General features: G+C 44.3%; 3 protein-coding genes across 6 annotated transcripts; 2 read left to right on the forward strand and 1 right to left on the reverse strand.

Moving 5' to 3' along the window:
- Nucleotides 1-458: 458 nt before the first annotated feature.
- Nucleotides 459-14022, forward strand: qki2 (QKI, KH domain containing, RNA binding 2). Of its 3 annotated transcripts, none has more exons than XR_003930092.1 (8): nucleotides 459-1092; nucleotides 3953-4101; nucleotides 5758-5874; nucleotides 7418-7561; nucleotides 8798-8885; nucleotides 9159-9437; nucleotides 9529-10301; nucleotides 12289-14022. XR_003930092.1 is itself a non-coding variant. In XM_030078067.1 (8 exons), exons 1-8 carry the CDS (start codon nucleotides 951-953, stop codon nucleotides 12309-12311), a joined length of 1020 nt encoding a protein of 339 aa, XP_029933927.1. In that variant the 5' UTR covers nucleotides 459-950; the 3' UTR covers nucleotides 12312-14022. The 3 variants fall into 3 exon arrangements, 2 of the variants coding, with proteins under 2 accessions (XP_029933927.1, XP_029933928.1); XM_030078067.1 differs by having other exon boundaries at nucleotides 10224-10301; XM_030078068.1 differs by having other exon boundaries at nucleotides 10227-10301.
- A 3823-nt stretch (nucleotides 14023-17845) lies between these two features.
- timm23a (translocase of inner mitochondrial membrane 23 homolog a (yeast)) lies at nucleotides 17846-21196 on the forward strand. 2 transcript variants are annotated; one of them, XM_030078444.1, is made up of 8 exons: nucleotides 17848-17984; nucleotides 18141-18276; nucleotides 18467-18525; nucleotides 18619-18712; nucleotides 18831-18915; nucleotides 19020-19078; nucleotides 19860-19970; nucleotides 20195-21196. In XM_030078444.1, exons 2-8 carry the CDS (start codon nucleotides 18168-18170, stop codon nucleotides 20311-20313), a joined length of 636 nt encoding a protein of 211 aa, XP_029934304.1. In that variant the 5' UTR covers nucleotides 17848-17984; nucleotides 18141-18167; the 3' UTR covers nucleotides 20314-21196. The 2 variants fall into 2 exon arrangements, with proteins under 2 accessions (XP_029934302.1, XP_029934304.1); XM_030078442.1 differs by having other exon boundaries at nucleotides 17846-18276.
- Nucleotides 21197-21645: 449 nt separating this feature from the next.
- On the reverse strand, nucleotides 21646-24710 carry LOC115378153 (elastase-1). Its single transcript, XM_030078330.1, has 6 exons — nucleotides 24581-24710; nucleotides 24267-24376; nucleotides 22694-22788; nucleotides 22275-22555; nucleotides 21938-22101; nucleotides 21646-21825 (listed from the first exon to the last, which is right to left on the reverse strand). Exons 1-6 carry the CDS (start codon nucleotides 24708-24710, stop codon nucleotides 21646-21648), a joined length of 960 nt encoding a protein of 319 aa, XP_029934190.1.
- Nucleotides 24711-25665: the final 955 nt, after the last annotated feature.

A 25665-nucleotide genomic window follows, 5' to 3' on the forward strand; every position in this document is an offset into this window, starting at 1 on the left:
ATCCTCCTGGTCAAAACCCAAACCCATGACAAAAGTACTTAAAGTGGCAGGGTGTGAAGGCGAGAAGCAGGACTTTGTGTTTGTGTAACACTGTGAGAGGGCACCTGCACGCACACACACACACACACACACACACACACACACACACACACACACACACACACACACACACACACACACACACACACACACTTCACAGCTCACCCACAACAAGTGATGGACAGACACTGTTGCAGAACAGGTGTGCATACCTACATGGGCCTATTATACTGTTATACTAGTGTTGATGGTGGTGTGTGTGTGTATGCGTGCGTGTGTGTGTGTGTGTGTGTGTGTGTGTGTGTTAGAGAGAGAGAGAGAGGCAGGGTGGGGGTTGGTAGCTGAGGGGCTGCTGAGGGGACGAGTGCAAGCCTCCTCCCCTCTAATGCCGTGAACGCGCAGCGCGCTCCAGAGCCGACTCGTGCTGCTATACTGTAATCATATGATAGGGACTCGATCCCCGCTGCAGAATACCGATACATCGGGCGGATAAACGGAGGATTTGGGCGGAGGAAAGTTGAAGGTAGACTTGAGCCTAAAAGAAGTGCGTGAAAGTGGTTAAGCTGCCGCCGCAGTATCGCGTAGGAGAACAGAGCAAACTCCCAAAAAAGGAACTTTCTCAAACTCTGAAGTGAGTCGGATAGAGGGGGAGACCATTTGGAAAGGGGCATATTCGGCACACAGAGAAGGTATTTTTCCAAAAGGACAGTCGAATAAACTGGTGCTGGTGCTGCCGAGACCTCTTTTCCGAAACAGCGGGGCTGGACTTTGAGAGAGGCGGTCGGTCAGCGGGTCGAGGCCGGATCCCGTTGGGTTCTCGCATCGTTTAGGGGGGAGAGTTTTTTTTCTCCGCTGCCGAAGTTTTCCCCTTTTTTGAGTAAAGTTCAACGCCAATTTAGTGCTCAAAAAACATGGTCGGGGAGACCGAGGTGAAGGAGAGACCCAAGTCCAGCCCGGACTATCTAATGCAGCTGATGAACGACCGGAAGGTGATGAGTTCCCTTCCCAACTTCAGCGGCATCTTCACGCATCTGGAGCGGCTCCTGGATGAAGGTAACTCGGCTGTGGTTGGGGTTTCAGCCCCCCCTGAAACCACTTTAAACATTTTACTAAAGCTATTCTGCCCTGTCCTTGGTGGGCTTGCACCCCACAGACAGACACACTGACTCCATGATGGTCAGTGCCGGGGCTCGTTACTCTAAAAAGTAACGATTTACACGTTACTCAGTTGACTGAATAGTCTTTGGCAGCAGTAACTCATCATTAGCGAGGCTCCGTTTCTAGGTAACATAAAGACAATATTACCCTGCACTGACTATGGAAATGATATTTTTTACTGTAATATGGCATTTAAATCACCTTGTGTTTGCATGAATTTAAAGAGTTTGGGTTGCAAATGGCCTGTCTAGTCAGAAAATACACTCAGCCCTAAATTTTAATGTAAAATTGTACTGAAATAAGTTGTGTGAATATGTGTTGATCCCCACTGCCGTCATTCATGTGTAATTTGTTGTGAGCAGCAGATGAACACGCACTTGAGCATGCACGCGCGCACACGCGCGCACGCACACACACATCAAGAGATTCTCTCTCTCTCTCTCTCTCTCTCTCTCTCTCTTTCTCCCCCTCTCACACACACACACACACGCACACACACACACACGCACACACACGCGCACAGGGGCAGTTGGTGCTGGGAACAAACAGACAGTTGTTAGTCTTTTCCCAGTGACCTAATGCACAGGCTTATGTGAATGTGGCAGCCCATCCCTGGGCAGGAACGAGAACATGTCAATGTGAAAAATATTTGATTTGATACTGTTTACAGCCCCGAGGCTTGCTGTTTGTATGGCCGATCAATATGTTTAACTTGTTAGTAGATAACATTTTTGTAGGGGGCTTTGACAGCACAACAAGTAAACATGCATGACAGCACCGTGCAGCTCACTTCCCTCATTACAATAACATTATCTGGAGCAAGGATCCAGCTTGGAGAAGTGCTGTCATTTTGTCATCCAAGCTGTAATTCAGTTGTGAAGTTATTTAAATGTTGCGCTGTCAGGTGTTTTTAATTCTGTGCATCCTTTTTAACTGGTGCATATCTGGCTTTGACACAGTCCCTACAAGCTACTAATCAGCAGTCAGTGCTACTGTTGTTGCATATCAGGATCATAGATGTCCTGGCTTGCGGGCTGTGACAAGTCGCATGACGCAGCAAGGTTGTTCTTGGACCAGTTGACCTCTACAGTCTGATAAATATGTTAACTCCCATGCCCAGCTGTGGTCAGGGCGAAGACCCAAACTCAAGCACATTCATATTATAATATATCACTCGTTTTTAGGATGGATGCTGCTTTACGACACCCTGTTTCAGGCTCCTTATGACCTCTGTGGACTGGACGCTCAGGTTATCCCTTTTCAAGTACATGGGGTCAACACCAAGAAAGTTTCGCGTGAGGAAAGAGAAATACGAAAGTGTGCCAGCTTCACACATTGTCAGGGTGTGTGCATATTTGTGGCATATTTGGAAACACTACGGTCCAGTCTATATATAAACACATGACAGGTTGAAGTGCGGAGATAAGGCCTGTTATTGTGCGCCCCTTTATCTTTCTCTCCCTCCATTCTCTTGTTCTTCTTTCAGCCTCTCTCACTTCTCGTTTTCCTCAACCACCCCGTGCTCAGCTGGAGCGTGATATCCGAGTCCTGCTTGTTTGTGCATATGTGTGTGTTTTTAATAGTCGCCTTTGGTCCCTAGGTCAGAATGGGTTATTAGAGGATCATACGTGTCATTGTAGCTGTGGCTGTAATTATAGAGTCCTACTGTAGTTATTATGGTCAGACTTATCACTCACAGAGCGGGGAGACATGCCTGTCAGCCTGCTTAGGTCAGATGATATTTGTGCCTCAAGGCAGTTATTCTGTCTATGTGTGTGTGTGGGTGTGTGTGTGGTGTCCCTGTGTGTGCCTGTTCAAACTGGGGGCCGGTCTCTATGTGTTGCGTATGTGTGTCTGTGGTGTAGTAGCCAGTTATTATAGTGCTAGCATGCCATTACAAATGCATCATAGGCTAGCATTGGTCATTCGAAGTTGTCCCTAAACAAACAGACAGGCAGGAAAGCAGATGGCCTCGTTAGGAAAAGCCCCCTCTGCGCAAATTTTGTGCTTAGAATCCAGCCATAGCCAAAAATGGGATTTATAGGAAATTGGTCGTGATGCCAAAAGCAGTGGGTTATGTTTTTTTTAATTCCATTATTTTTCTATGACTCATCAAAATGGAAAAACAATCATTTTGTAAGGTGTGAACGCAGTAAATATCATATTTCATTTATTTTTATCACACTTTTTGAAGAGATCCCCTTAATAAATATTTATATAAATGAAGCCCGGTGTCGACTATCCCAGCAGTCCAGCGCCTAGTCTCTGTCATACACTGGTGGTTACAGGAGGTCACTATGACTGCCACTAACTTGTATGTTTGTTTTGCTCTATTATTTACTGAATGAAAAGGGGTCAGTGTGTGTGAAACTCTGCTGGAGAAAGTGGTAGAGAGAGAGGGAGAGAGAGAGAGAGAAATTTTCTGTAATAGATGAGGCCTGATTGCTGCGCGCTCGCTGGTTAGATTCTACATCGTGGTGCAGAATGCATGTGACTGTCCGTCTGCTTGTCTGTCTGCTTGCCTGTCTGTCTGTCTGTCTGCCATGACACTCAGAGCCTCCTGCAGTCCTAATGATGATGAATCATCATCCGAAGACATCACAGGACTAAAGAGATTTGAAAGTTGTTGCCCTCCCAGACACAGATAAGCCCACCTATCTTCATCCATGTGGATCCTCAACTCAAGTCCATTTACTCAAGTTAACTCTCCCTCTCTCTCTCTTTTTCACCCCCCTCGTCTCTCTCTCTTTCTCAGAAATCGGTAGGGTACGCAAGGACATGTACAATGACACACTGAATGGAGGCATGTTGAATGGGCGGGACTTCGAGGAGCTTCCTGAGGCGATCGGCCCTGTGGCTCAGCTGCAGGAGAAGCTCTACGTGCCTGTCAAAGAATACCCAGACGTGAGTGGACGGAGCCATGACCTTTGACCTTTCAAAGAGCTTTTATTGACTTTTCACTCTTGTGGCATTATCTTCTCCAGTTAAAGAAGCAGTGCCTGAATATTGGTTTAGTTTCCACAACAGTGAGATTTCAATTTGAGGTGATCTGTGCTTACAGCTAATAATGTAATCGCAGATGAAAAGTAAGTAAACAACACTCTACTAATAAGATGTTTGCCTAATAGAATTAGGGATGATTATTTAATTATCACATGATCTATTGTTTATTCATTTATTCATTTGTCACAAAATCACTTAATAGTTCAGACTTTAATGCGTCAAAAACAACAACAAATGCTCATGGGAATTTAGTACCTAAAGTCAAATTGCCACCTTTGTCTGACCAGCAGCCAGAAAAAAACAGAACAAATATTAATTTTATAATGATATGAACAGAGAAAAGTGAGCATATCATAGTGATCTTAATGAAGCTGTAAGTCGCAAAAAATTGGGGCTTCTGTTTGATAAATGACTAAAACAACTGATTATCAGCATTGTCATTAATTAATTTTCTGTGGCTCGTCTAGTTGATAACCGGCTAATCATTTCAGCGCCAATTAATTTATGTCGTATGTCCTCCAAAAGGCAGCCTCTTTTCACATAAATTACACCAGGCTGACACTGCTCACAATAATGTCATGGTGTTATGTCATAAATATTTATGAAAAGCTTAAACAGGGCAGATTAACGTGTTTTCCCCACACATACAGACGAGTGAAGTAAGGTGAAATGAGTTTGCCCTTCAGCCCATCCCTCCTCACACCTCCAGTATGTAAATGTTAAGCACATCTATATGTCCTGTGTTGATCCAGATGAATGGCTCACATGATTTTCCCCATTCATCAACTCCTCTGCTCACCAATCACTAAATACAATGACAGGCTGTCCTCATTCACATGACAGGAGACTAACAGGACACACACACACACACACACACAGACACACATACACACACAGTGGAACGGCTGAGATCAAGTTTAAATATAGAGAGCAGTTCCTCTCTCACTAGATGCCTTGTGTGTGTGCGTGTGTGTGTGTGTATGTATTTGTGTGTTTGCATGTGTGAGCCTTTATGTATGTGTTTGTAGTGCTTTGGTGTGAGTCAAGGGTCACGCTGGAGAATGAGGAGAATGCATAGCGACTCCTCACAGAAGTGAGCGGTGGGTTACGAAACATACCGAGACGCGCAGGGAGACTTGAGCGGAGAAATAAAGGAGGAGGGTGTGGGACAACTGTTGAGAGAGAAGCAATATGAAGAGAGACAGAGAGAGAGAGAGAGAGACAGAGGGATAGAGGCAAAGAAACAAACACACACACACACAGACACACAGAGGGGCAGCTGTCTAGTTAATCACTCAGTCTTAGTGACAGATAAGGTTAAGAGAACGCCGCTGTCCTGCCATGCCACCAGCACCAGCCAGCACACATATAATGAGCTATTTTTGTCTCTCTTAGTAACACACACACACATACACACTCTCACCACATGCACATGCAAATACTCCCGCACAATGTGAAAAACAGTTTCCCCTGTATGGAGGTGAGTAATGATGTATGTGTTGGTTTCGTGTTGCACATCCTGCAGGCCTCTTGGTGAGCGTGTTTTTGGTCTTGTAGTTTAACTTTGTAGGCAGAATCCTGGGCCCGCGTGGACTGACGGCCAAACAGCTGGAGGCAGAGACGGGCTGCAAGATCATGGTGCGAGGAAAGGGCTCCATGAGAGACAAGAAGAAGGTACACACACACGCCGAAAATATGCCCTCTCGTTGTCAAGTCAAGTCAAATCTGTTCATATGGATCCTTAAATCCCATTTTACAAAGTCAAATCAGGACATATCTATCTATCTATCTATCTAGGTGTGTTTAAATCATTTCAGTTTAAGGCCTTAAAAGTATTAAAGTGTCTTGAATGCAGTTATTAGAGGTCATATTTTTTCACGATGCAATGCCAGGTTTCTTTGTGTTGCATTTGCTCTCATAGATGAATACAGAGCAGTGCTAGGGGCTCGTACTTGTTTTACTAAACACAGTTGGACTTCCTGTCCTGTCCTCGTTGTCCTTTTTCTTGCCCTGCCCATTTACAGACACAGGACTGCAAGTAGAAACTGGCTGGCGTTGAGGAAGCTTTGTTTCTTTTTTTTTTTTTTTTTTAGGTTTCTAAAATGGGATTAAATTCTATTTCAGGGAGCATGAGTTGTTTTGTTTGTTTGTTTGTTTGTTTGTTTGTTTTTGTAAATGTAGCTTTGTGAAATCTGCATATACCCTGATCTATCTATCTACAAACACACATGCCGAAAATATGCCCTCTCGTTGTCGAGTCAAGTCAAATCTATTCATATGGATCCTTAAATGCCATTTTCCAAAGTCAAATCAGGACATATCTATCTATCTATCTATCTATCTATCTATCTATCTATCTGTTTGGCTGTTCTCTTCTCTCTCTCCTTCCTCGTCTCGTGATGATTTTTTGGTGCTCAGTTTTTCCCTCCTGTCCTGGTGTTCAGTCCATCTGTCCTCCCTTCCTCTCCCCTGGTGTCTGCTGTTGGACGAAGTCGGTGTGAGCTTTCCAAACGGCAGGTGGAGCAAGTCCAGCATTCCATCCCCCTCTCTCCAGAACATTCCCTACCCCGCACGCCCCTCAGAGAGAGAGAGAGAGAAGAGAGAGAGAGAGAGAGAGAGAGAGAGAGAAAGAGCGACAGAGAGGAAGGGAAACAGAGACACAGCGGGAGGCAACAGGGAGGGGAGAGAGAGGGAGATGTTGACTTTTAGTGTTCTTTAAAATGAAACATCCCGCTTAAAAAAAACATACAGAGAGGACACAAACTCCCAACACGGCGTTCTGAGGCGGAAGGACACCAAATTTCAGTCTTAACAGAGAGATACAAAAAGACGGAGAGGGGAAGAGATAAGATAGAGAGCAGTGGGAAAGCACGGTGAGAGACTAAGAGGTACCGGGGGTGTGAGGGGGAGGAAAAACAGGAGGTGAGACAGAAAGAGTGCAGGATCTACCCCCCCATTAAAATGCAACACTAAAATAGCTTGCCCGCTGAAGAGCAGTGTGGTTATTTCATGAGTTTGATAACGTGTGGCCTCCTGAATGGCACTTGATGTGACCTTGAAGCACGCTGATTTGCGTGTGTGTTTGTTTTCAGGTCCATCCAAAAGAAACGGCGAGCGCACAAGCGCGGCGAAATTCTGCTGCAGCTGCGCACAACAAGACAGCCAAGCTTTGTGGCGCATTTTAAAACGAAGTATTTCAAACAACTGTGTGTTTTAGGAGGAGATGAACAGAGGGAAGCCCAACTGGGAGCATCTCAGCGAGGACCTCCACGTCCTGATCACGGTGGAGGATACACACAACCGCGCCCAGATCAAGCTACAGCGGGCCACCGCCGAGGTCAAGAAACTCCTCATCCCCGCTGTGAGTAGCACACCGAGCTGCAGCAGCACAGCTCTCTGCCCCACTGATGGAAACTCTCCGAGTGGATGAAAGTTCGGGGTGTTGGTATGCATGTGTGTGGCTGGAAGGGGGAAGGGGATTGTCAATCCAAGTGTGTGTGTGTGTGTGTGTCTTTTTGTGTTTTTTTGTGTGTCTCTCTCTATGCAGTATGGATGTGTGTGTCTCTGTGTGTGTGTGAGAGAGTGTGTGTAAGGGGTTAGGGTAATTAGGGAACACGCATAAAGGGGTTTCCATGGTAACCCTGGGTTGTTTGAAAGGCTGAGGGAATGAATGGAGAGTCTGTTCACTCGTTCTCCCCACTCCATCACTCCTTTCACTCGTTCACAACTCACTTCATTCCCAGCTACCGGCTACAGTATTCCTTTTTCTCCCAGGATTTTTTTTTGTTGTTGTCCACACAAGAGAACATTTTGATTGCACTCCTCAACATTTCTCACATTCTCCAAGCCACCTACTCCCCACCCCCGTACGCAGAAGCGGACACACAAGTGCACAAATGTGAGGACAAGCAAGAAAACAAGCACATTTGGGAATTGCACAAAGACATTACAACATTTGAAACAGCAGCAGATGAATTTCTGTTACAACAAGCAGCTGTCACTCTCCCCTCCAATCACGGTGCAGTATCAGTGGGCCCAAAAGGTTAAAGGGGAAGAAGTGTCTAGGCCGTCAGAAACACAACACCTGTTAGTCTAAGTGTGTGCACACCTCTGTGTGTCTGATTGTGGGAGCAGGTTCGAGTTAATGATATCTGTTAGTTTAACCCAGCCGACCTTGCTGTCCAACTGTAAATCAGTCAGGCTGTAACCCGAGCCGAAGCTAACGTGTCCGACACTGAATATGTCCTGTGTGGTGGTGGGGACTGTGGTCAAGGTCTGGTCATCTCCATTTCAGACAATGCAAGAATTAAACTGAAAGTCTAGCACAATAATGAGAACAACGAAAGCAGTCATTTCACCTCCTACCCTTTCAACAAAAAAAAAGAAGAAACAGTGAAATTGTACTGAGAGCATAATTAGTTTTAGAATCAGTTTCGGAATGCTTTTCCTTGCACATTTTTGAGTTTTTGGCCAAGAAGCAACAATAAGTCTCTCAAAAAACATTAATTTGCATGTCAAATCATTGCATGTTGATGGAGTTGTGGGCCTTTGCTAAAAAGCTGATTGTCTTCCTGTGTGTGTGTGTGTGTGTGTGTAGGCTGAGGGGGAGGACAGTCTGAAGAAGATGCAGTTGATGGAGCTGGCCATTCTCAATGGAACCTACAGAGACGCCAATGTCAAGATGCGTAAGGATGACATCATAGCTAACTTGTGGCGGGGGGTCGGGGAGGAGCAAAGAAAGGGTCGAGGCTCTCGGTACAGGAGTCCACTGTATATATGAACAATGCCTCTGTTTCTCCTGTTAAATAGACGGTTTGTGTGCTTTTTGTTCTCTCCTCCTCTTCCCTGCCTATTGTGTGCGTGTGCTTTCTGCGCGCACATGCATGTGGGTGTGTGTGTGCGTGTATGTGGTGTGCGCTTGTGTTTACGTGTGCATGCTTGTTTGTGTGCGCGTGCAGCCACCATGGCCTTTCCCCTAGCATCCCCTCAGGCGCCTCGAATCATCACAGGCCCGTCGCCCGTCCTGCCTCCCGCCCTGCGGAACCCCGCCCCCGTCACCACGCCAACTATCATGCCTCTGATACGTCAGATCCAGAGCTCCACCCTCGTGCCGGGCGCCAATCCTCACCTCGTGCAGCAAGCGCCCGAGTCTGGAATCATCTACACGCCCTACGAGTATCCCTACACACTCACACCCTCCATACTGGAATACCCCATTGACTCTACTGGAGTATTAGGTAACCATATGTGCAAAAAGCCCCTTCACGTCCAGCATACGTGTTACAGCTCACTTCCTGGCTGACTGTGCCTTCTCTTCTTGTTTTGCAGGTATGGCTTTCCCAACCAAAGGCTAAGCGATAGCAACCCCTCCTAGCACACACATGGACTGAGACCCACATATGTGCCCTACATAGCAAACCGAGAGAGTTTGCTCACACTTAGGATGGCAGATTCCTTGACAGTCACACTGTAGTAATTTGTTGTCCATTCCTTCACTCATGACTACGTTGATTTCTTCTCTGTTTTAGCAGACTTGCCGACTAGCGTGGTTTGATAGCATAACCTATTTAACTTTTGGGTTGTTTTTTTTTTTTTGTTGTTTTAATAGCCCAGCTTCAGCTTGTAATTTTAACACATACTAGTGAACACTTAGATATTATAGCGCTGCTGTTTGTGATTTAGTGTGTGTTCAAACTTATTTTGATCAGAGAGCTATGGAGTGACCTTGACTATAGCCAAGGTTGGATCTGCTATTCAGCCTTATAGTGAGAAATTAGTGAATTGGACTAATATTTACTCTTCTGGGATAAACGTAAGAAGAGTACAGAGGACCACAAAAAAAAAAAAAAGACAAAAAATTCGATCTGTTAAGAATGTGATCATTTCCTTTATTTTCACCCTTAACCTTAAACACTTTGTAAATGCCTGGTTTCACTGATGTTGGTGCCATGGGTGGACTGTTTGATGCCTCTCTGATGAGTAACCTGCTGTGTTCTGTTTTGGCGATGTCATCGCGCTGTTAGCAGGTGCCATGACCACTAAGGTACGACGCCACGACATGAGAATCCATCCTTACCAAAGGGTAGTGACCACAGACAGAGGTTAGTTAGCTCACCAGCCACTCTGTATGTGTGTGTGTGTTTGTGTGTGTGTGTGTGTATGTGTGTGTGTGTGCGTGTGGACCAATGGACAACTGGACCAATGTCAGTTTACATGTGTGTATAATACAGCATGCCTAAAAGGAAATAACGACTCGATATCAGCAGACAGGTCACACACTGAAGCAGATATGGAGTAAAACGTGAAACAGTGTTTGTCTCAGTGCAAGTGAACTAAGTGAGCAGAATGGGAGAAACCATGTCAGGGGTGACAGCTGCCGCGCTTATCTTTGCCCGCCTATCAGATAAACTGGAAGGCTTGTGGGCCGGGACCCTCTCAATTAGAATGGATCGTTCCATTCATGTGACTTCAGTCCTTGTGACTCCAGATTTGGAGTCCCCCCCTCAGAAGTTTTTCGTCGTCGTTTATCTCCTCACTGCTACTTTTCAACCAACAAATAGGCAGTTTCATTTATACCCAACTTATCATTCCAACAGCTAGACTCCTGCAACTGTTTTCTTTTATATTAATTAATTACTGTGTTGTGCCCAATGACTATTTGACACTTTACAGTGAAGGGTCTTTTTAAGAGGGTCATTCAGTTTGAGTACGATATGATCTTTGGTTTTTACTACTAAAACACAGCATGTGATAACTACTGAAGTCTGTGTTACAAGCTCTTTTGTATGATATACTGTTGTTTGTGGTCTTATCAGTTGCCCACTGGACTTTATCAATGGGGCTGTTTACATCTTTCATATATTTCTTAGCCAGAGTGGTGCTGTTGCCATGTATTTAGCTGCAAAATAAATTTGTATATAGGGATTTTACAGATTTTAAGTGCTTTTTGAAGCTTATGAAACAAGATGGCTTGGAAATCGTTGTAGTATTTTTAGTTTTTTTTATTTTTATTTTATTTTATTTTAGTTTTTTTTGTTTGTTTTTGTTTACAGTATGCTTTTTATAGATGACGTGTCTCCATGTATCCTTGTAAACTTTTTTTCAAAGTGTGTAGCCATTACTGTTTAGTCACAGTGAGGATGGCAGTGAAGGCAGTATTTTGCTATCTGTATTTAAGATGAGGTGACCCTCTCATTTCACTGGCCTCGTGACTGTTTTATGCAATAGAAATGGACTAGCTAGCTACAATATGTGTGTGTGAGCAGTGGTGCTCTTGTTGTACACGATGGACAAAAATCACTAAAAGGCAATAAAGTTGAATATTGAAAAACAATTTCTAAAGAAAACCAAAGCCTCTAAATTATTGTAGTTAGTAAATGTCTATTGATAATTTATTTCTTAATTCCCTCTAAAATCACCATCTCTTAACCTCTCATCGCTCTCTCTTACAAGGGGCCTTTTTGCTTACTGTAGTTACTAGGTGCTGCTCTAATACTTCATAGCCGATGGATCAAATCATAATCAATAAAACCTGTACTTAATCACAACAGTTAATCATCAAGATCTTATGCCTGCTGCTAAACAAAAGCTCTAATTGTTGTCAGTAAGTCAAAGTATTTCTGAGGCCCAGACACCTTCTCTCGAGATAAAGGTCACTCTCTCACCCACATGAAACCATGCTGTCTCCTTCTCTGTCCATGGTTTCACTGTCTGTCTGTGCTAGGCGTAGCCCAGCTAGCATGAGTAGTATCACTGTAGCAGCAGTCACACGGTGGGAGGGGTATGCTCCTGCAGCTTAATCATGCAAACGCCTTCATAAGCACACATGAGCATCTCTAACTGGCCATTCCTTATGTCAACCCTCGCCGGCTGACGTAAGTCCTTGTGAATGGTTATGCGGGGCTCATGAAGGTGTTATGACGCGGCGCCCCTCACAGTGTGTAACTGCCGTAGATCTGCCTTGTTGTCATCCTGACGCCACTAGCTGACACTAATCTCTCTTCTATCTTTTTTCTTTTTATGTCCCCTTTTTTGTTTCCTTCGTTTTTTTCCACGTCTGTCCGTCTCTGTCTGTCTGTCTAACTCTAGCTGCCACGGCAACTAACCCATGACCCTTGACCTTCTGACCTTTCCGCCCACTGATGACCCACCCATCTCTGCCTGCTGGCGTGTTCATTGGCCCACGGCCTTCGCCACTCCCCCAGCTCAGCCAACCAGAGACCAGCACATTGGGAACAACCTGGCTGCTTCTGTCTAACCAGCCAACCAGAGGACAGCGAACATGGGAATAAACCTCACAGGACCCGCCCAACACCAAGTCCTAACCAAATGTGCCTTCCTTCCAAAAGCCCAAAGCCAAACTATCAGTCTAGGAATTTCGTTTCCATCCCATAGTCCAAATCCCAATCCATTCTAGTCGTTGTCATTCATAACCAGTAGACTTGACTGGCGATGTGTCCCACACCAGTCTAGGGAGCACAAACCAGCCCCAGCTGTGCCAAACTGTCTCTCTGCCCTGGTCTGATGGCCCAGCTCCAACCCCTGAGCCACGCCCGCCCCCCCTCCCTTTCCCCCCAGTCCATGTGATGCAATAATAATGACTACATTAATAGCATGATAACTACACTCATAATGAAGATAAATGTACTTATGCAGCGCAGTGACCCTCTATGAACACTAAACTTAAAGGGATATTTTGTATGAAGTTATTTTTCTTCATCAGTCTCGTGTCGCATCATGTGGGAAAAGTTTCTACATCTGTGCTTCAGCTACCTCCAAAAAAATGGCTTGTTAGCATTCCTCATTACTGGTTAGCTCGCAGGTAGCGGTATCCACTGGCATGAATGAGGAACGCTAACAAGCTGCCGTTCAGTTAACTGAAATAACAGTGCAGAGCCTTTCTCACCAGCATGTGGCAAGCGTTTAGTAAGGAAAAATAACACACTGCAGCCCGATGTGTCAAAGTATCCCTTTGAGCGGTTTTAGATAGGTAAAGCATCATTGCTACCCAGATACTGGCATGTAACCTGCTCATGTTTACCAGACCTCGCTTCCTGTCCCAGATTAGACTTTAAAACTATGTCTACCTTTCTGTATAACAATGAGGCGACATATAGGCCTATACATGCCATGCCTGTGCTCAATCTCACACACACACACACACACACACAGAGGGACGATTGCACTCCTTTGACTAAATGTAGAGGACTTCCACAATGATGCCTTTGCCTTTATCGCACTACAGTATTGTATGAGCTTGAACAACAGTGCCTTTATTTATTGAGAATGATGGAACAATGTTACACCTAAATATGTTTATAGTGTGGGTTCATGCCCAGAGATAATGCTATTAGGTTTTAATAATGCAGAATAATCAGGTCTGAATGAAAAGTGTTGCAGCCTAATTGTCATCTACATATTATGGCTTTACATTCATAACTCTTCTCAATTCATATTTTAGTGCCAAAAAAAAGTGGCTGAACTGAATTGGAAGTGCATTGAAGTGTTTAAGCAGCTGCCATATCAGTAGATTTCACTGAGCTCCAGTTACAATGTCTGATATGTTTATACGAGGACGGGAGGCCTCATTAGAACAGTGTTATATTTTAGTTTATTTTGTTTGTTGTTTCGATTATGGAGATAGATTTGTCTGTACGTATATTTACTTGTGTATCCACTATCTGAGAGCACACACATACACACACGATTCGACAGTGCTTTGTCCGATGGGTGTGTTACTTTTGTATGAGAGATCCACGGTTCCTTTAAAGTGCACACAAACCAGCTGATGCCTTGATAAAAAAAAAAAAAAAAATTCATGGAGTCATATTCATAACATCTGTAACAAGTTTATAATGTATTTTTATATTCTATTTTGTACATGAAAATAACATTAAATGAACTTTTCAGATAAGAACATTATGCCTTATTACGGAGAATAATTTGATGAACATAACTATTCTGTATCCTTCATATTATCAACCATTGTGATGTTCATTGGTAATATTGTAACATTACATTCTCAATGTCCTGATATACTGGAGTTTCTGATTTTCTCTGTATTAACTTGAGCCTTTGAGATCAGCGTTGCTTCCCTTCTGTGCCTTTTGTATATAAGTGTGACAATTAACAGTGTAGTACAACATTAATCTCTTCAGTGCCAAGTACATGCTACTAACTGTCACCACTTCTGTGATTATTAACCACTTTAATGATATCTGTCTCTGCTTTGGATTCTTTTAAAATACAACATGTGTGTCTAAGAATAAAAAAAGAGAAAGATCTGTGTTGAACAATGAAATTTTAACTTTTTAAGTATTCTGAGTAGGAATAACTCTTTGTACTGGAAGGCAATTTAGCAGACTATTAAACTCATAGTTGTAAAACTAACAAAACTTTGTTGCTTTTTCTCTGTAGCACTTAATGATGCAAGTCAGCTTCCTTTCTGCATACTAATCTTCAGACACTCCTTAGAGACCGAGGAAGAGCTCAAACTGTGGTATGAGTCAATTACGGTAATACCCGACACTTAAGGCTACATGCAGGAAAACAGCCATATCATGTTTTCTCACTTCTCTTTTTCGGGGTTTTTTCCCCCCTTCTCTTCCTTTCTCTCTCTGTTCCTGTTATTTATGTGGGCATTACAGAGATGTGTGCAATAATGAGAGCGAGGTGAGCAAAAACACCCCCCCCCCCGACTCACCATGGTGCCTCAGAGGCACGCAGCTGAACAACTGAAAAAAAGGGGGTTTAAGGTTAGGAGCACTGGATGGCCGAGGGGGAATTGAAGGGAAATCGATTGTGCAAGCTCGCCCTCAAACATCTGCAGAGTAAATATTACACAGGATCACAGTCTCTCCCTGAAGTGTAGTATCTCTCAGAGTCCACTGCTAACGACCCACACGTGTCATGTGAGAACTCCTACATGCAACCTTTTGCTTTAATTTCACTCATTTTCTCTCTCGTTAAAACTGAAACATATAGAGTGTTGTGTGAAAAACATCCACGGGCCTGCGTGAATAATCCCAACCACACTGACACTTGGAAATAATGTAAATGGGGGCATTCCTTTACACCAGCGTGCACATTTGATGTTTAACAAAAAAAGGATTTACATGGGGTTTTCCGTGGTGAATGTAGCAGTGGGTGGCTCATTCGTCCTCTCCCTGCCCTTCCTGCTCTCATTGTGGAGTCGGGGGCTGATATTGAACTTCAGGCTTGGAGCTGAGCCTGCTCTCTGGTCGTAACCCCAAACCCCTTACTGCAGAAAGGACATTATCTGACTGCTGCTGACAAGCCATTGGACAGGAGGCAGGAGAGTGGAAGCATTGACGTTTCTTTCTGATGGCTGAAGTGTTGTTTGAGATAAAAAAAAAAAAAAAAAAAAAAAGAGAGAGGGGAAAAAAAGGGGATGGGTGGGGGTGAGTGAGTGAATGTGTCTGTGCACTTTGGAGGGTGTGTGCTCTCCACTCCTCTGTCTGTTTTTTCCTGTTTTTAATCTAGTTTCATGGGTTTCTCTTCCAGTCCAGTATGAAACACTCTCTTCCAGCATCTGGTAATGTATTCTGCAGTCTCCACTTGCCATTGCCAACACTGGGGCCCAAAGCTCCCAGCACTTACAATCAAAGTGTGTGTTTGTGCGTGCAATTGTATGTGTGTGTGTGTGTGTGTGTGTGTATGAGTGAGTAAGACAGAGAAAGAGAGAGAGGGAGAGAGAGAGTGCATGGTGGGTGGGAGAAAGAACGAGAGGGAAGGAAGAGTTGATTTACATTGCTCTGTATGTACCACATTCTCCAGATAATGAAGAGCTCCAGATGTCCTCTGCTTGGTAAATATTTGATGACCGACCAGCAGAATGATTTTAGCGAAATTACATGGACGTCTTGAGCTGCAGGGAACGTCTCGAAAGTTGTATTTCAACCCCGTCTCTATTTCCTCCTCTCCCAGTCTCCCTTGTCCTCTTCCCATGTAAATAAGGCCAACTCCCCCTAACTCCACACACCCCTCTGAGGCAGTTTAAAGACCCAACACTGTCTCCTTGTCTCCTTGACAACCAGCATACACTGGGGTCCTGTCGTGGCCTCTCTGTCTTTTGTGTTTGGGAGCTCAGAGAGAGAGAGAGGGAGAGAGAGGGAGAGGGAGAGGGAGTGGGAGAGAGGAAGGAGAAAAAGAACATGATGAAGAAGATGATGATGATAACAAACATGACATCATAGCTATTTTACCCCACAACCGTAACCCTATTTGTGGCCCTGCGGTGATTAGCCAGAGGAGCAAAATGGGTGACAGCTTTGTCCGAGTGTGTCACAGAGAGAGAGAGAGAGAGATAGAAAGAGAGATAGAAAGAGAGAGAGAGAGAGAGAGAGAGAGAGAGAGAGAGAGAGGCCTGGGGCTGAATGGGGCATTGTGGGAAGACAGTGGGCACACTGGGCAGTAATACAGAGAACACTAACTCACAGATCATGCCAGAGAGTCTGAAAACACCCACTGGGCAACAATGGCAAACTTCATCGCTCCACTTGGCCCCTTCTGAATACACACATACAATGGCTGAATCCAAATAAGATGCTCTGTTATTTGTGAATTTCAACACACTAAATTCCTTCAGTGCCTCTGTCCCTTTGACCAGCAGCAGATGGCCAGGCTGAGCGCAAAAGTGCATGTGGATGAGTGTATGTGTGTGTGTGTGTGTGTGTGTGTGTGTGTGTGTGTGTATGTGTGTATACATGTGTGGAGTCTCAGCTTGCACTCTGTTGCACCACGGATACCCTGTAGGCAAGTAAGGTGGGAAATCACACACTCTGACAGCTTGACATGACAGGTGTCATTTATGGCCCCTTATTTAGTTGTTTTAGTTTTGTGCACAGTTCTACTTTAAACCAGCGTGGTATTCGGATGATGAAAATAACATCGTGCAACTTCCACTTCTGTCTCTCGTGACTGGGAATGAATCTAACTAAATCAGTCAATTAAATCAGGCCTATTTAGGCTGGAGGCTGAGGAGGAGCACCACAGCTAATAAGTCTGACCCTTTAATTTGGCTTCTCTCTCTCTCTCTCTCTCTCTCTCTCTCTCTCTCTCTCTCTCTCTCTCTCTTTCTCTCTCTCTCTCTCACCGGCTCTCTGCTGCCACCCTGTGTCGCACCACAGGAACTTCACCTCACCAACACCGTTACATCACTCGTTTTTGTCTGCAGTCAGTTTTGTGTTTTGCTGGCCGCTACCCAGCATTTGTCCTTGAGTCAAATAAACAGATCCTGGATCTGTGGACCAAGGCTACAGGTGTCGCAAAAACTGATGGGTTTATTAACATCAGACTAGACGTTATGTAGAATCCGCCGCAGTGCTTATAATTTCCAAAGAGCCTATGGTGTTATCCTCGTGAAATAAAAAATACATATGTTTCTGATGGTACTTCCAGTTTTCCAACTCCGGTTTCTCATGTTTACGCAATTGCGGCTCAACGTCAGTCGCTTTACGGCAAAGCATGTTGCTGGATGGCCTTATTCTCCCACCCGCATTCCGGTAAATCTGCCTCTAATTGGCCAGTACTCGTTGCTTCCGTTGGGAACATTTGAGGTTAGGGTTTGGTTAAGCCAATCAGATGCGGAGTAGGGGGCGGGTCTTCCCGGATTGTGGGTAGGGAAAAAGTAACGCTGCTGGAGGTCAGAGCAGAGGCATGATGGAAAGGCAAACTCAACCGTCTTTAAGAAAAAGCTGACAATTTCAACCTAGAATCACCTTTCGGAGACAGAATCAACACCGACAGGATAAGATTTGTCACAGGTGGTGTGTAGCTCAAGTGTCTGCTGTATATTTTATTTGGATATTGTTTATTTTCCTCGAAGTGTCAGTATTTCGACATAGTTAGCTCGTTAGCCAGGTCGGCTAAGTTAAGCTAGCTCCTCCGGCGTTTCTCCGGCTCGTCCACATCTTCGCCAGGTGAACCATCGGTTTTTTTGTCCAGCCATGGATAACAGCAACACATCAGGGTCAGGGGGATTCAAAGGTGGACTCGGGAATATTTTTGGAGGCAGTGCACCTGAATACTCCAACACAGAGCTTGCCGGCGTACCATGTAAGTGTCATGACATTTATCCCGCTGCACGTCTTCTCGGTACATGTTGTGCTATCCGCCAGTGTAATGCTATGGCTTCGCTTTTTCTGGTGTTATAAACCTATACAGTTCGTTGAATCATGACTTCATAAACTCGTAGCTGCTGGTTTGATATAACTAGTTGTTTGACATGTGTGTTGTCATATTGCAGTGACTGGAATGAGCCCTCTTTCACCTTACCTCAATGTCGACCCACGTTACCTGGTTCAGGTAAGACATGCTTGATTAGAGGTGATGATGTAAAAAATGGCTTATTAGCGACTTGTCTCCCTTGTTTTGACGGTTTTGTTTGTTCTGTTTCAGGACACAGATGAATTCATCCTGCCCACAGGGGCCAATAAGACCAGAGGGAGGTTTGAACTGGCTTTCTTCACCATTGGCGGCTGTTGTATGACAGGTGAGAAACAGACAAGGCAACTGAACAGAATAACTCGGCTTTATTCGGTTTCTGTTTGTGGGATATTTGTTCAGGAATGGCTCTCACGCAGGTTTTTCTTTCTTTGGTTTGACTACAGGAGCTGCTTTTGGGACATTAAATGGTCTAAGAATGGGCCTGAAGGAGACGAGAGACATGACATGGTCCAAACCTCGTAACGTACAGTGAGTATGAAGTCCGTGAAGAGTCCGTTGTTAGTAAGTGTACACAGCTAGATGATTTTCGGTCATTTTTCTGTCATTTTTAAACATCTCTCTCCACTCTCCAGGATCCTGAACATGGTGACCAGGCAGGGTGCATCATGGGCCAACACACTGGGTTCTGTCGGTAAGCACTCAGACTATCTCTGCTCATAATAATGTGCCTTCACCGTGGAATTAACCATTTTAACCAACATCAGTGCCAAATACACTAGCAGACTCTTAATGTACTGCAATGTATGTAGCACTTTGCATCATTACGTTGATTCTTCAAGGCTGCCAGGCTGTGAAGGGACAAAATCTGCCAAATGGACACACCTTCCCATGGAAAAACTGGTCATATTTTCCCTTCAGTTCAATGAAAACTGTTTGTTTATCTGATCCTGCACATTACAACGTTCAAATCCCATATCAAGACGCAACCATAAGCATAAAAAGACATTTTTTTGGCCTTTTGTGTACATGTGTAATATCAAACCTCACCACATCAGTACACTTCAAAATGTAAATTGAAAAACGATTTAGACTTTAGTAATTGTCAGTTACTTACATTCAAAGGGCTTTTGTGGAATTTTTTCCGTGCTTATATTATTATCTGTATGGTTATTGTTATTTGTAATTTGCACATTACCTTCTTACGGGGCTGTAGTTACAGTTGATGAGGAGGGTATACTAGGCTACAAGGTAGCTGGGTAGTTCACTGAGCAGGAAGTACTCTGTATATTTACATATACCCTCCACTACACCACTGCTTCCTTACTGTCAGGTCTTTATTGCTATGAGTTTTGGGTAATCCCACTATTGAGGTCATTGATTGAAAGTGGTTTCCTACTTTTGAAGCAGTAAAGCTTGACTCTTGTGTAAGACCAATGTGACATAACCACTTGCATGTGCCTGTTCCACTGCAGCGTTGTTGTACAGTATTTTTGGCGTGGCGATAGAAAAGGCCAGAGGAGCAGAGGATGACATCAACACTGTGGCTGCTGGGACGCTCACAGGGATGCTCTTCAAATCAACCAGTAGGTGTCTTTGCTGTTTGTGTGTCAGTGTGTGCTCATTTTTTATGTAATGTCACTACGTGTGTTAATTACCTCACCCTGATGGAATATGTCTATCTGTCTATCTATCTATCTATCTATCTATCTATCTATCTATCTATTAAACTCAGGAAACACAGTTTTCTGTGATTATTCTGGCAGGTTTAGGAAATAAAAGGTATTCTCTTGCTGTTGTGTGTCCCCAGGTGGCCTAAAGGGTGTAGCCCGTGGAGGCCTGGTGGGTTTAGCCATGTCCGGTGCTTACGCTCTCTACAACAACTGGGACCACCTCACTGGCTCTTCCTCATCATCACGGCTGTATTAAAAAAATTCCCATACATCTGCTTCACCAGTAGGGCCAAACACGTCCAGATCTCCCTGTTCTTACATGATCGAGTGCACAGCATTTGACCACAGCACTAAGAGGAATTAGACTCTGGTCAAATGCAGTGCACTCTCCAGGGAATGTGACTTCATCTCAGCACCCTGGCCCCTCCATAGCTGCCACTGTTCGTTTCCTTGGAGAGGAGCATTCTGGGATGCAGGAGAAATGTCTGAAAAAGATGTTTTGAAAAAAAACAGACTGAATTTGTCTTGGAATTCCACATCCAGACCCTCCGCTCCTTTGTCTTTACCCTCTGAGATGTTCCCATCACTGATCTGCTATAAATAGTTAACTTCTTCATTTATCAGGGTCTGGGATGTTTTTTTGTTTTTTTTTAGAAGTGCATTTTTAGTATGTAATTGTAATATTGGTGACTGTATAGTTACCTGGCAGACTGAATAGGCTCCTCTAATACTGATATCAAAGTAAGTGATGTCACAACAATGACAATAGCCCATGAAGTTGGGGTTAAATGAGCCAATATAAATTTGTAAGATGACTTGTGACACCTGGTGTGTGTCTCACCAGTGGAGTTATACTGGAGCCGGCCTCAGTCGGTGTGAGCTCATCGTTGATCGTTCTTCTGTCGTTTCCTGACCTTGGACTGAAAGGCTCAAAAGAGCGAAAAATCACCCATCCACACCGGCGCCTTACAGTCAGTTATACTATTATTGTATTGTATTTATTGCAGCATACCTACAGTGGGTACTACTTTCCTGTGCGAGTTGAAATTTTGGCTTGTGTGGGCATTTCTGTAGAACTGTACTGGAAGTATGTGTTGTATTTTTGTCCCCATCAAACTCGCTGTACCATAAATTAAAATAAAAAAAAAAAATGGGAAAAAATTCCATATGATTTTGCCTTTATCAGTTTTATTCCACAAATGTAGACTGCTGTAAATTAGATGGTGTGGAAGTACTGAAGTCGGAGAAGCTATTATATTATGTAGTACTCTGACACTATTTCATTCTATTCTAAACTAGAGTACTACATAGTACATAGCTGTGAAATATAGTGTACATAATCTTATCACAGTTATTACACAATAGGAACATGTATTGACATCTTGAAGTGGTTATCACTCAAGTCCAGTGAGGGGTAATGTACAAATGGTGCAGATGTCAGGCAAAAGGAGAACACGGAACATGATTGAGAGGGGCTGTGAGACTTTTCGACAAACCATTACTGAGGAGTGATTTGCAGACATCCAGGATGTGATGTAGAACAGGACAGAGCTTATGTTTGCTGTCTGCACCGGGTCAGGTGGCTTACTCAGTGCAGGAAGAAGTCCCTGATGCGCGTTGCCTCGATCCAGGGGATGTAGGCAGCAGTGCGGGTGAATACGCTGGGCTTGTTTTCCACAGTGCAGCCGATTGGACCAAAGCTCACCACGCCGTGCACTTCCCAGCGGTCTCGTCCCAGCTGGCACAGCAGAGGACCACCCGAGTCACCCTGGGAATTAAGCTACGCATTTTAGACCACTGAGCTGCCAGGATGCTTCATCACAAGAGATGTAATGGAGTCGATCATTCAGCGTTTGTAAGTGGCAAACCACCAGTCTTACCTGACATGCAGCGGGTGGACCCTCGGTGTCTCTGAACCCGGCACAGATCATGGAGTCTCGGACCCGGTCGCCCCAGAACTTCTTTTGCCGGCACGTCTTGAAGTCAATAATTGGCAGGCGAGCTTGATTCAGAGCCTCAGCCAGAGAAACGTTCTCCTTACCACCTGTTATGTATTTAAAGACAACATTCAAATACATCTGCTGTAATATAATAATAGATTTCTATTGCTCTTGACTATTTGTCAATGCAAATGCTGACTGATCTCTAAACTCTGTTCTAAAAGTTGTTCAATTGGCACAACAACTTGTCCTGGTGCCTTAAGTTTTCCTTACTCACCCCGGGTGTCCCCCCAGCCTGTTACCCAGCAGTAGTGCCCTGGCTTGAGGCTGGTCTGCTTGCGCGGCAGGCAGGCGTAGCGGATGAAGTTGGAGGGCAGGATGTCTGTGCCAGCTTTCACCAGGGCGATGTCGTAGTCCAGCTCGCTGTGAGTGGGGTAACGGAAATGCTCATGACGGTAGATTCGCTTCACGGGGAAAATCCTCTCGGCCGTCTCTGATCGCTTAAGTTGGTGCTTCCCCAGGACAATCCTCCAGCTCCCAGAATCCTCGGCTTTACCTCTGAGCAATACAAAGGGAATTAAATAAAGCAATGGCTTGAATCGTAATCTCTTTTCACCAACTGGCTGTTGGTCTAACAGATATTTGGACTGCACTTGCTGCTTACTGTGTATCTTTGTGTGTGAGTTAAGTTCTTACTTTTGGAAACAGTGAGCAGCAGTAAGGACCCAGTTTTTGTGAATGAGAGTTCCTCCGCAGACATGTATATAGTGTTTACTGCCCCTGGGACGAACCTAGGAGATAGGGAGCAATCAGACAATCCCCTCAGTGATCACAGATATTCAAGATTACTTCACTTGCAATCTTAGATAAGGGTTTATTTCATTTTCCTTACATGGCTCCCAAAAAGCCGTTTTGCCCCTTACACAACGGGAGTTGCCCCAGGTGCAGCACCTCTGGGGCATTTTGTGATTCAATTTCTTGTCCAAGGGCTCTGAGGCAGTGCTGCTGGATGTGCTAGTAGTGCATCACACCAGCCACCTTCAAGTCCCATCTCCTTGCAGGTATGTAGTCAGTGCTGCAGCTTTTCAGTGTTTTATCAGCCTCTGTGCCTCTATGACCATTTAATCAACTGATCCCTCTTTAACCCATCAAATAGGGCTACTGGGTCTGTAATGGCAGCAGGAGACAGACCTGATCTTTAAACATGATCAGTAAAATCTTAAAATTAATTCTCTGTGTTATTGGTAATTAGCAAGGAGATGGCAAAATGTTGGATCAATTAAAACCCCGGCTTTTGCATTTTGTTACAGTGAGCTTGAGACATTAATGATTTTTGACTGAGGCAGCAAATGAAGGCACTGGAGTGGTTCTGAGATGGGCCAAAAGCACTGATACATTTTCACTTTTCATTTACATTTGTAGAGACGGAAAACAGCTTGATCTTTTCATTTGTTGGAAGCTAGGCTGAACTACAGTCTCTACCTGTTCCTCAAAGGTTCAGTCACTCACAAAAAATACCACTAAGTTTCCACCTACTGGCTGTGTGATGGAGGATGGATTTCAAACACAATCAAATGTGATTATTTTGCTCTTGTCCAGTTGCAGAAAGTTCTGAAACTCAACACTTGAAATGTGTGAGGCAGTTTTTGAATAGTCTATGGAGTTTGAGTCACTAGGTTTTAACAGGAGGTAAGACAAGGGTAATTTCAGTAGCACCAAATGAAAATCTAATATATTTAGTATGACAATAATGTTGCAAAATACCGAGTAAGATAAGAAAAGCATGGCGCCACAAGTTTAACTCCGAGGGATTCCCCAGGTGATATCTGCTAAGGAACATGAAAACTAGGTACTTTCTGAGAGACAGAATCTTAACAATCTCAGTGCTGAGCCAGAGATCCACCCACAGTGCTTAAGACAAGAAATTAAAATTAGAAGACCATCTGCATCAAACACAGTCTTAAATTCTTAAAGGTATATTAACGTTCTCCAGCATCTGCTATTGGAGAAAAGTAATTTGTTACTGTGAAAAGGGCTGTCTCTGTGCTATGTAGTGGTCTAAAATCTGATGGAAATGTAAAACTGGTGGTCAAGAAAGATAGCAAATGCGTAATAAAAACTAGATGTCTATCAGTGTTTGTTAATAACAATAGTTTATAGATAGGCACAGGCAAGTGTACAAGTATTCAAGCGCTCAATACTTTCTTGTCCCTTGAATCTGAATATTTTAGAAGCCAGAGACATTAATAAAAATGCTGATATACAGTACCTGTAATGAGACCTGCCATGGCCAGGAGTGAGGTCGGGCCTCATTCCCTGACACAATCCTTTCAGCCATGTTGGGCTTGAAGTAGGCCATGCCGCAATCCTTAGGCCAGTCTGGCAGGAGAGAGCACACAAAACTTAGAATAAATACAATCCCAGCAATCACAGAGGAAACAATGAAAAAAAAAAAAAAAAAAGTCAAGATGCTAGGAGAACAATTTTCAAAAGTAGTCTGTAGGTTCATTGCGGCTGTGTTCGGAGGCACATATTCTCCTGTGCATCTGTTGAAGTATATTCCAAGTGGGTATTTCCTCTCACCCAGGTGGAGGACTTTGTGCTGGGGCTGTCGTCCGGGGGTCAGTGTGTATGCAGCTGCAGGCAGAGCCGCCAGGCTCAGCAGCAGCAGCAGTGGCGGCAGGAGAAGTGGAGGGGGTCCTGGAACAGCCATCGTCTTCCTCAGAATCACCAGCCGGCACACATCTCATGCTATTTATACCAGGCAGCAAACACACTTAGATGTACATGTGCACAGGTACACACACACACAACCATAAACAACAGCACACCTCCAGAGACAATGGGTGGTAGCACAACAAAGAACAAGCGCTGGATTGTTCTCCTGTAGCTATGGGCTTCCACTGCCACTGAGATAGGAGATTCGGGGAGTCCCATCAGCACTTTCACATACACATACATACATATGTGCTCACTGCTCATATACACCAACATGTACAAAGGACAAAGGCAGCACAGCTCTGTTTACACACACAAACAGTCACACTCACCTCTTCCAGTATCATAGCGTCATGTCACAAGTCATGTGAATGGCACAGTGACCTGCAAATGACCTTCATCTCAGATACGACAGATTCCCGCGTAATGGCACTCACTTCACCCTGTGTAAACATGACTTTGAGGAAGAGCTGCACTTTCATCTGCCCGAAGATGCTTTATATGGCAATTTATTTTCATGAGCCAAAACTGTGAGCAACGAACAACCTTGAGTAAGATCAAGATCATGAGAAATGAATAAGTAGAGAAAAGCAAAAGAGAATCACAGACCCACGTAGCCAGATAAACACTCACACATATGCATACACACACACACTCACACACACATCTGTGTTGTTTGTTCCTAACCAGTGAAATATGACAACAATAACTCCAGTGGAAGCAACTAGTGAGTGGAGCTTTTTACTACGGTGAATGAGAGAGAATGTGCCTGCTCATCTGAACAGCAGCGACTGAATGGTCATACCACCACCATGGTTCACCAAGTTTAAACATAACTGAACTTTGTATATGTTTTTCACCGTGAATGAGTGAGCGAGTGACTTGAGCGAGTCTATGAAGTGAGTGAGGCAGAGAGGGAACGATTAGCTGCATGTTTTGGGTGTGCAGTG

The sequence above is a fragment of the Myripristis murdjan genome, chromosome 19 (genome assembly GCF_902150065.1).
Source record: "Myripristis murdjan chromosome 19, fMyrMur1.1, whole genome shotgun sequence".
NCBI classification, from domain to species: Eukaryota; Metazoa; Chordata; class Actinopteri; order Holocentriformes; family Holocentridae; genus Myripristis; species Myripristis murdjan.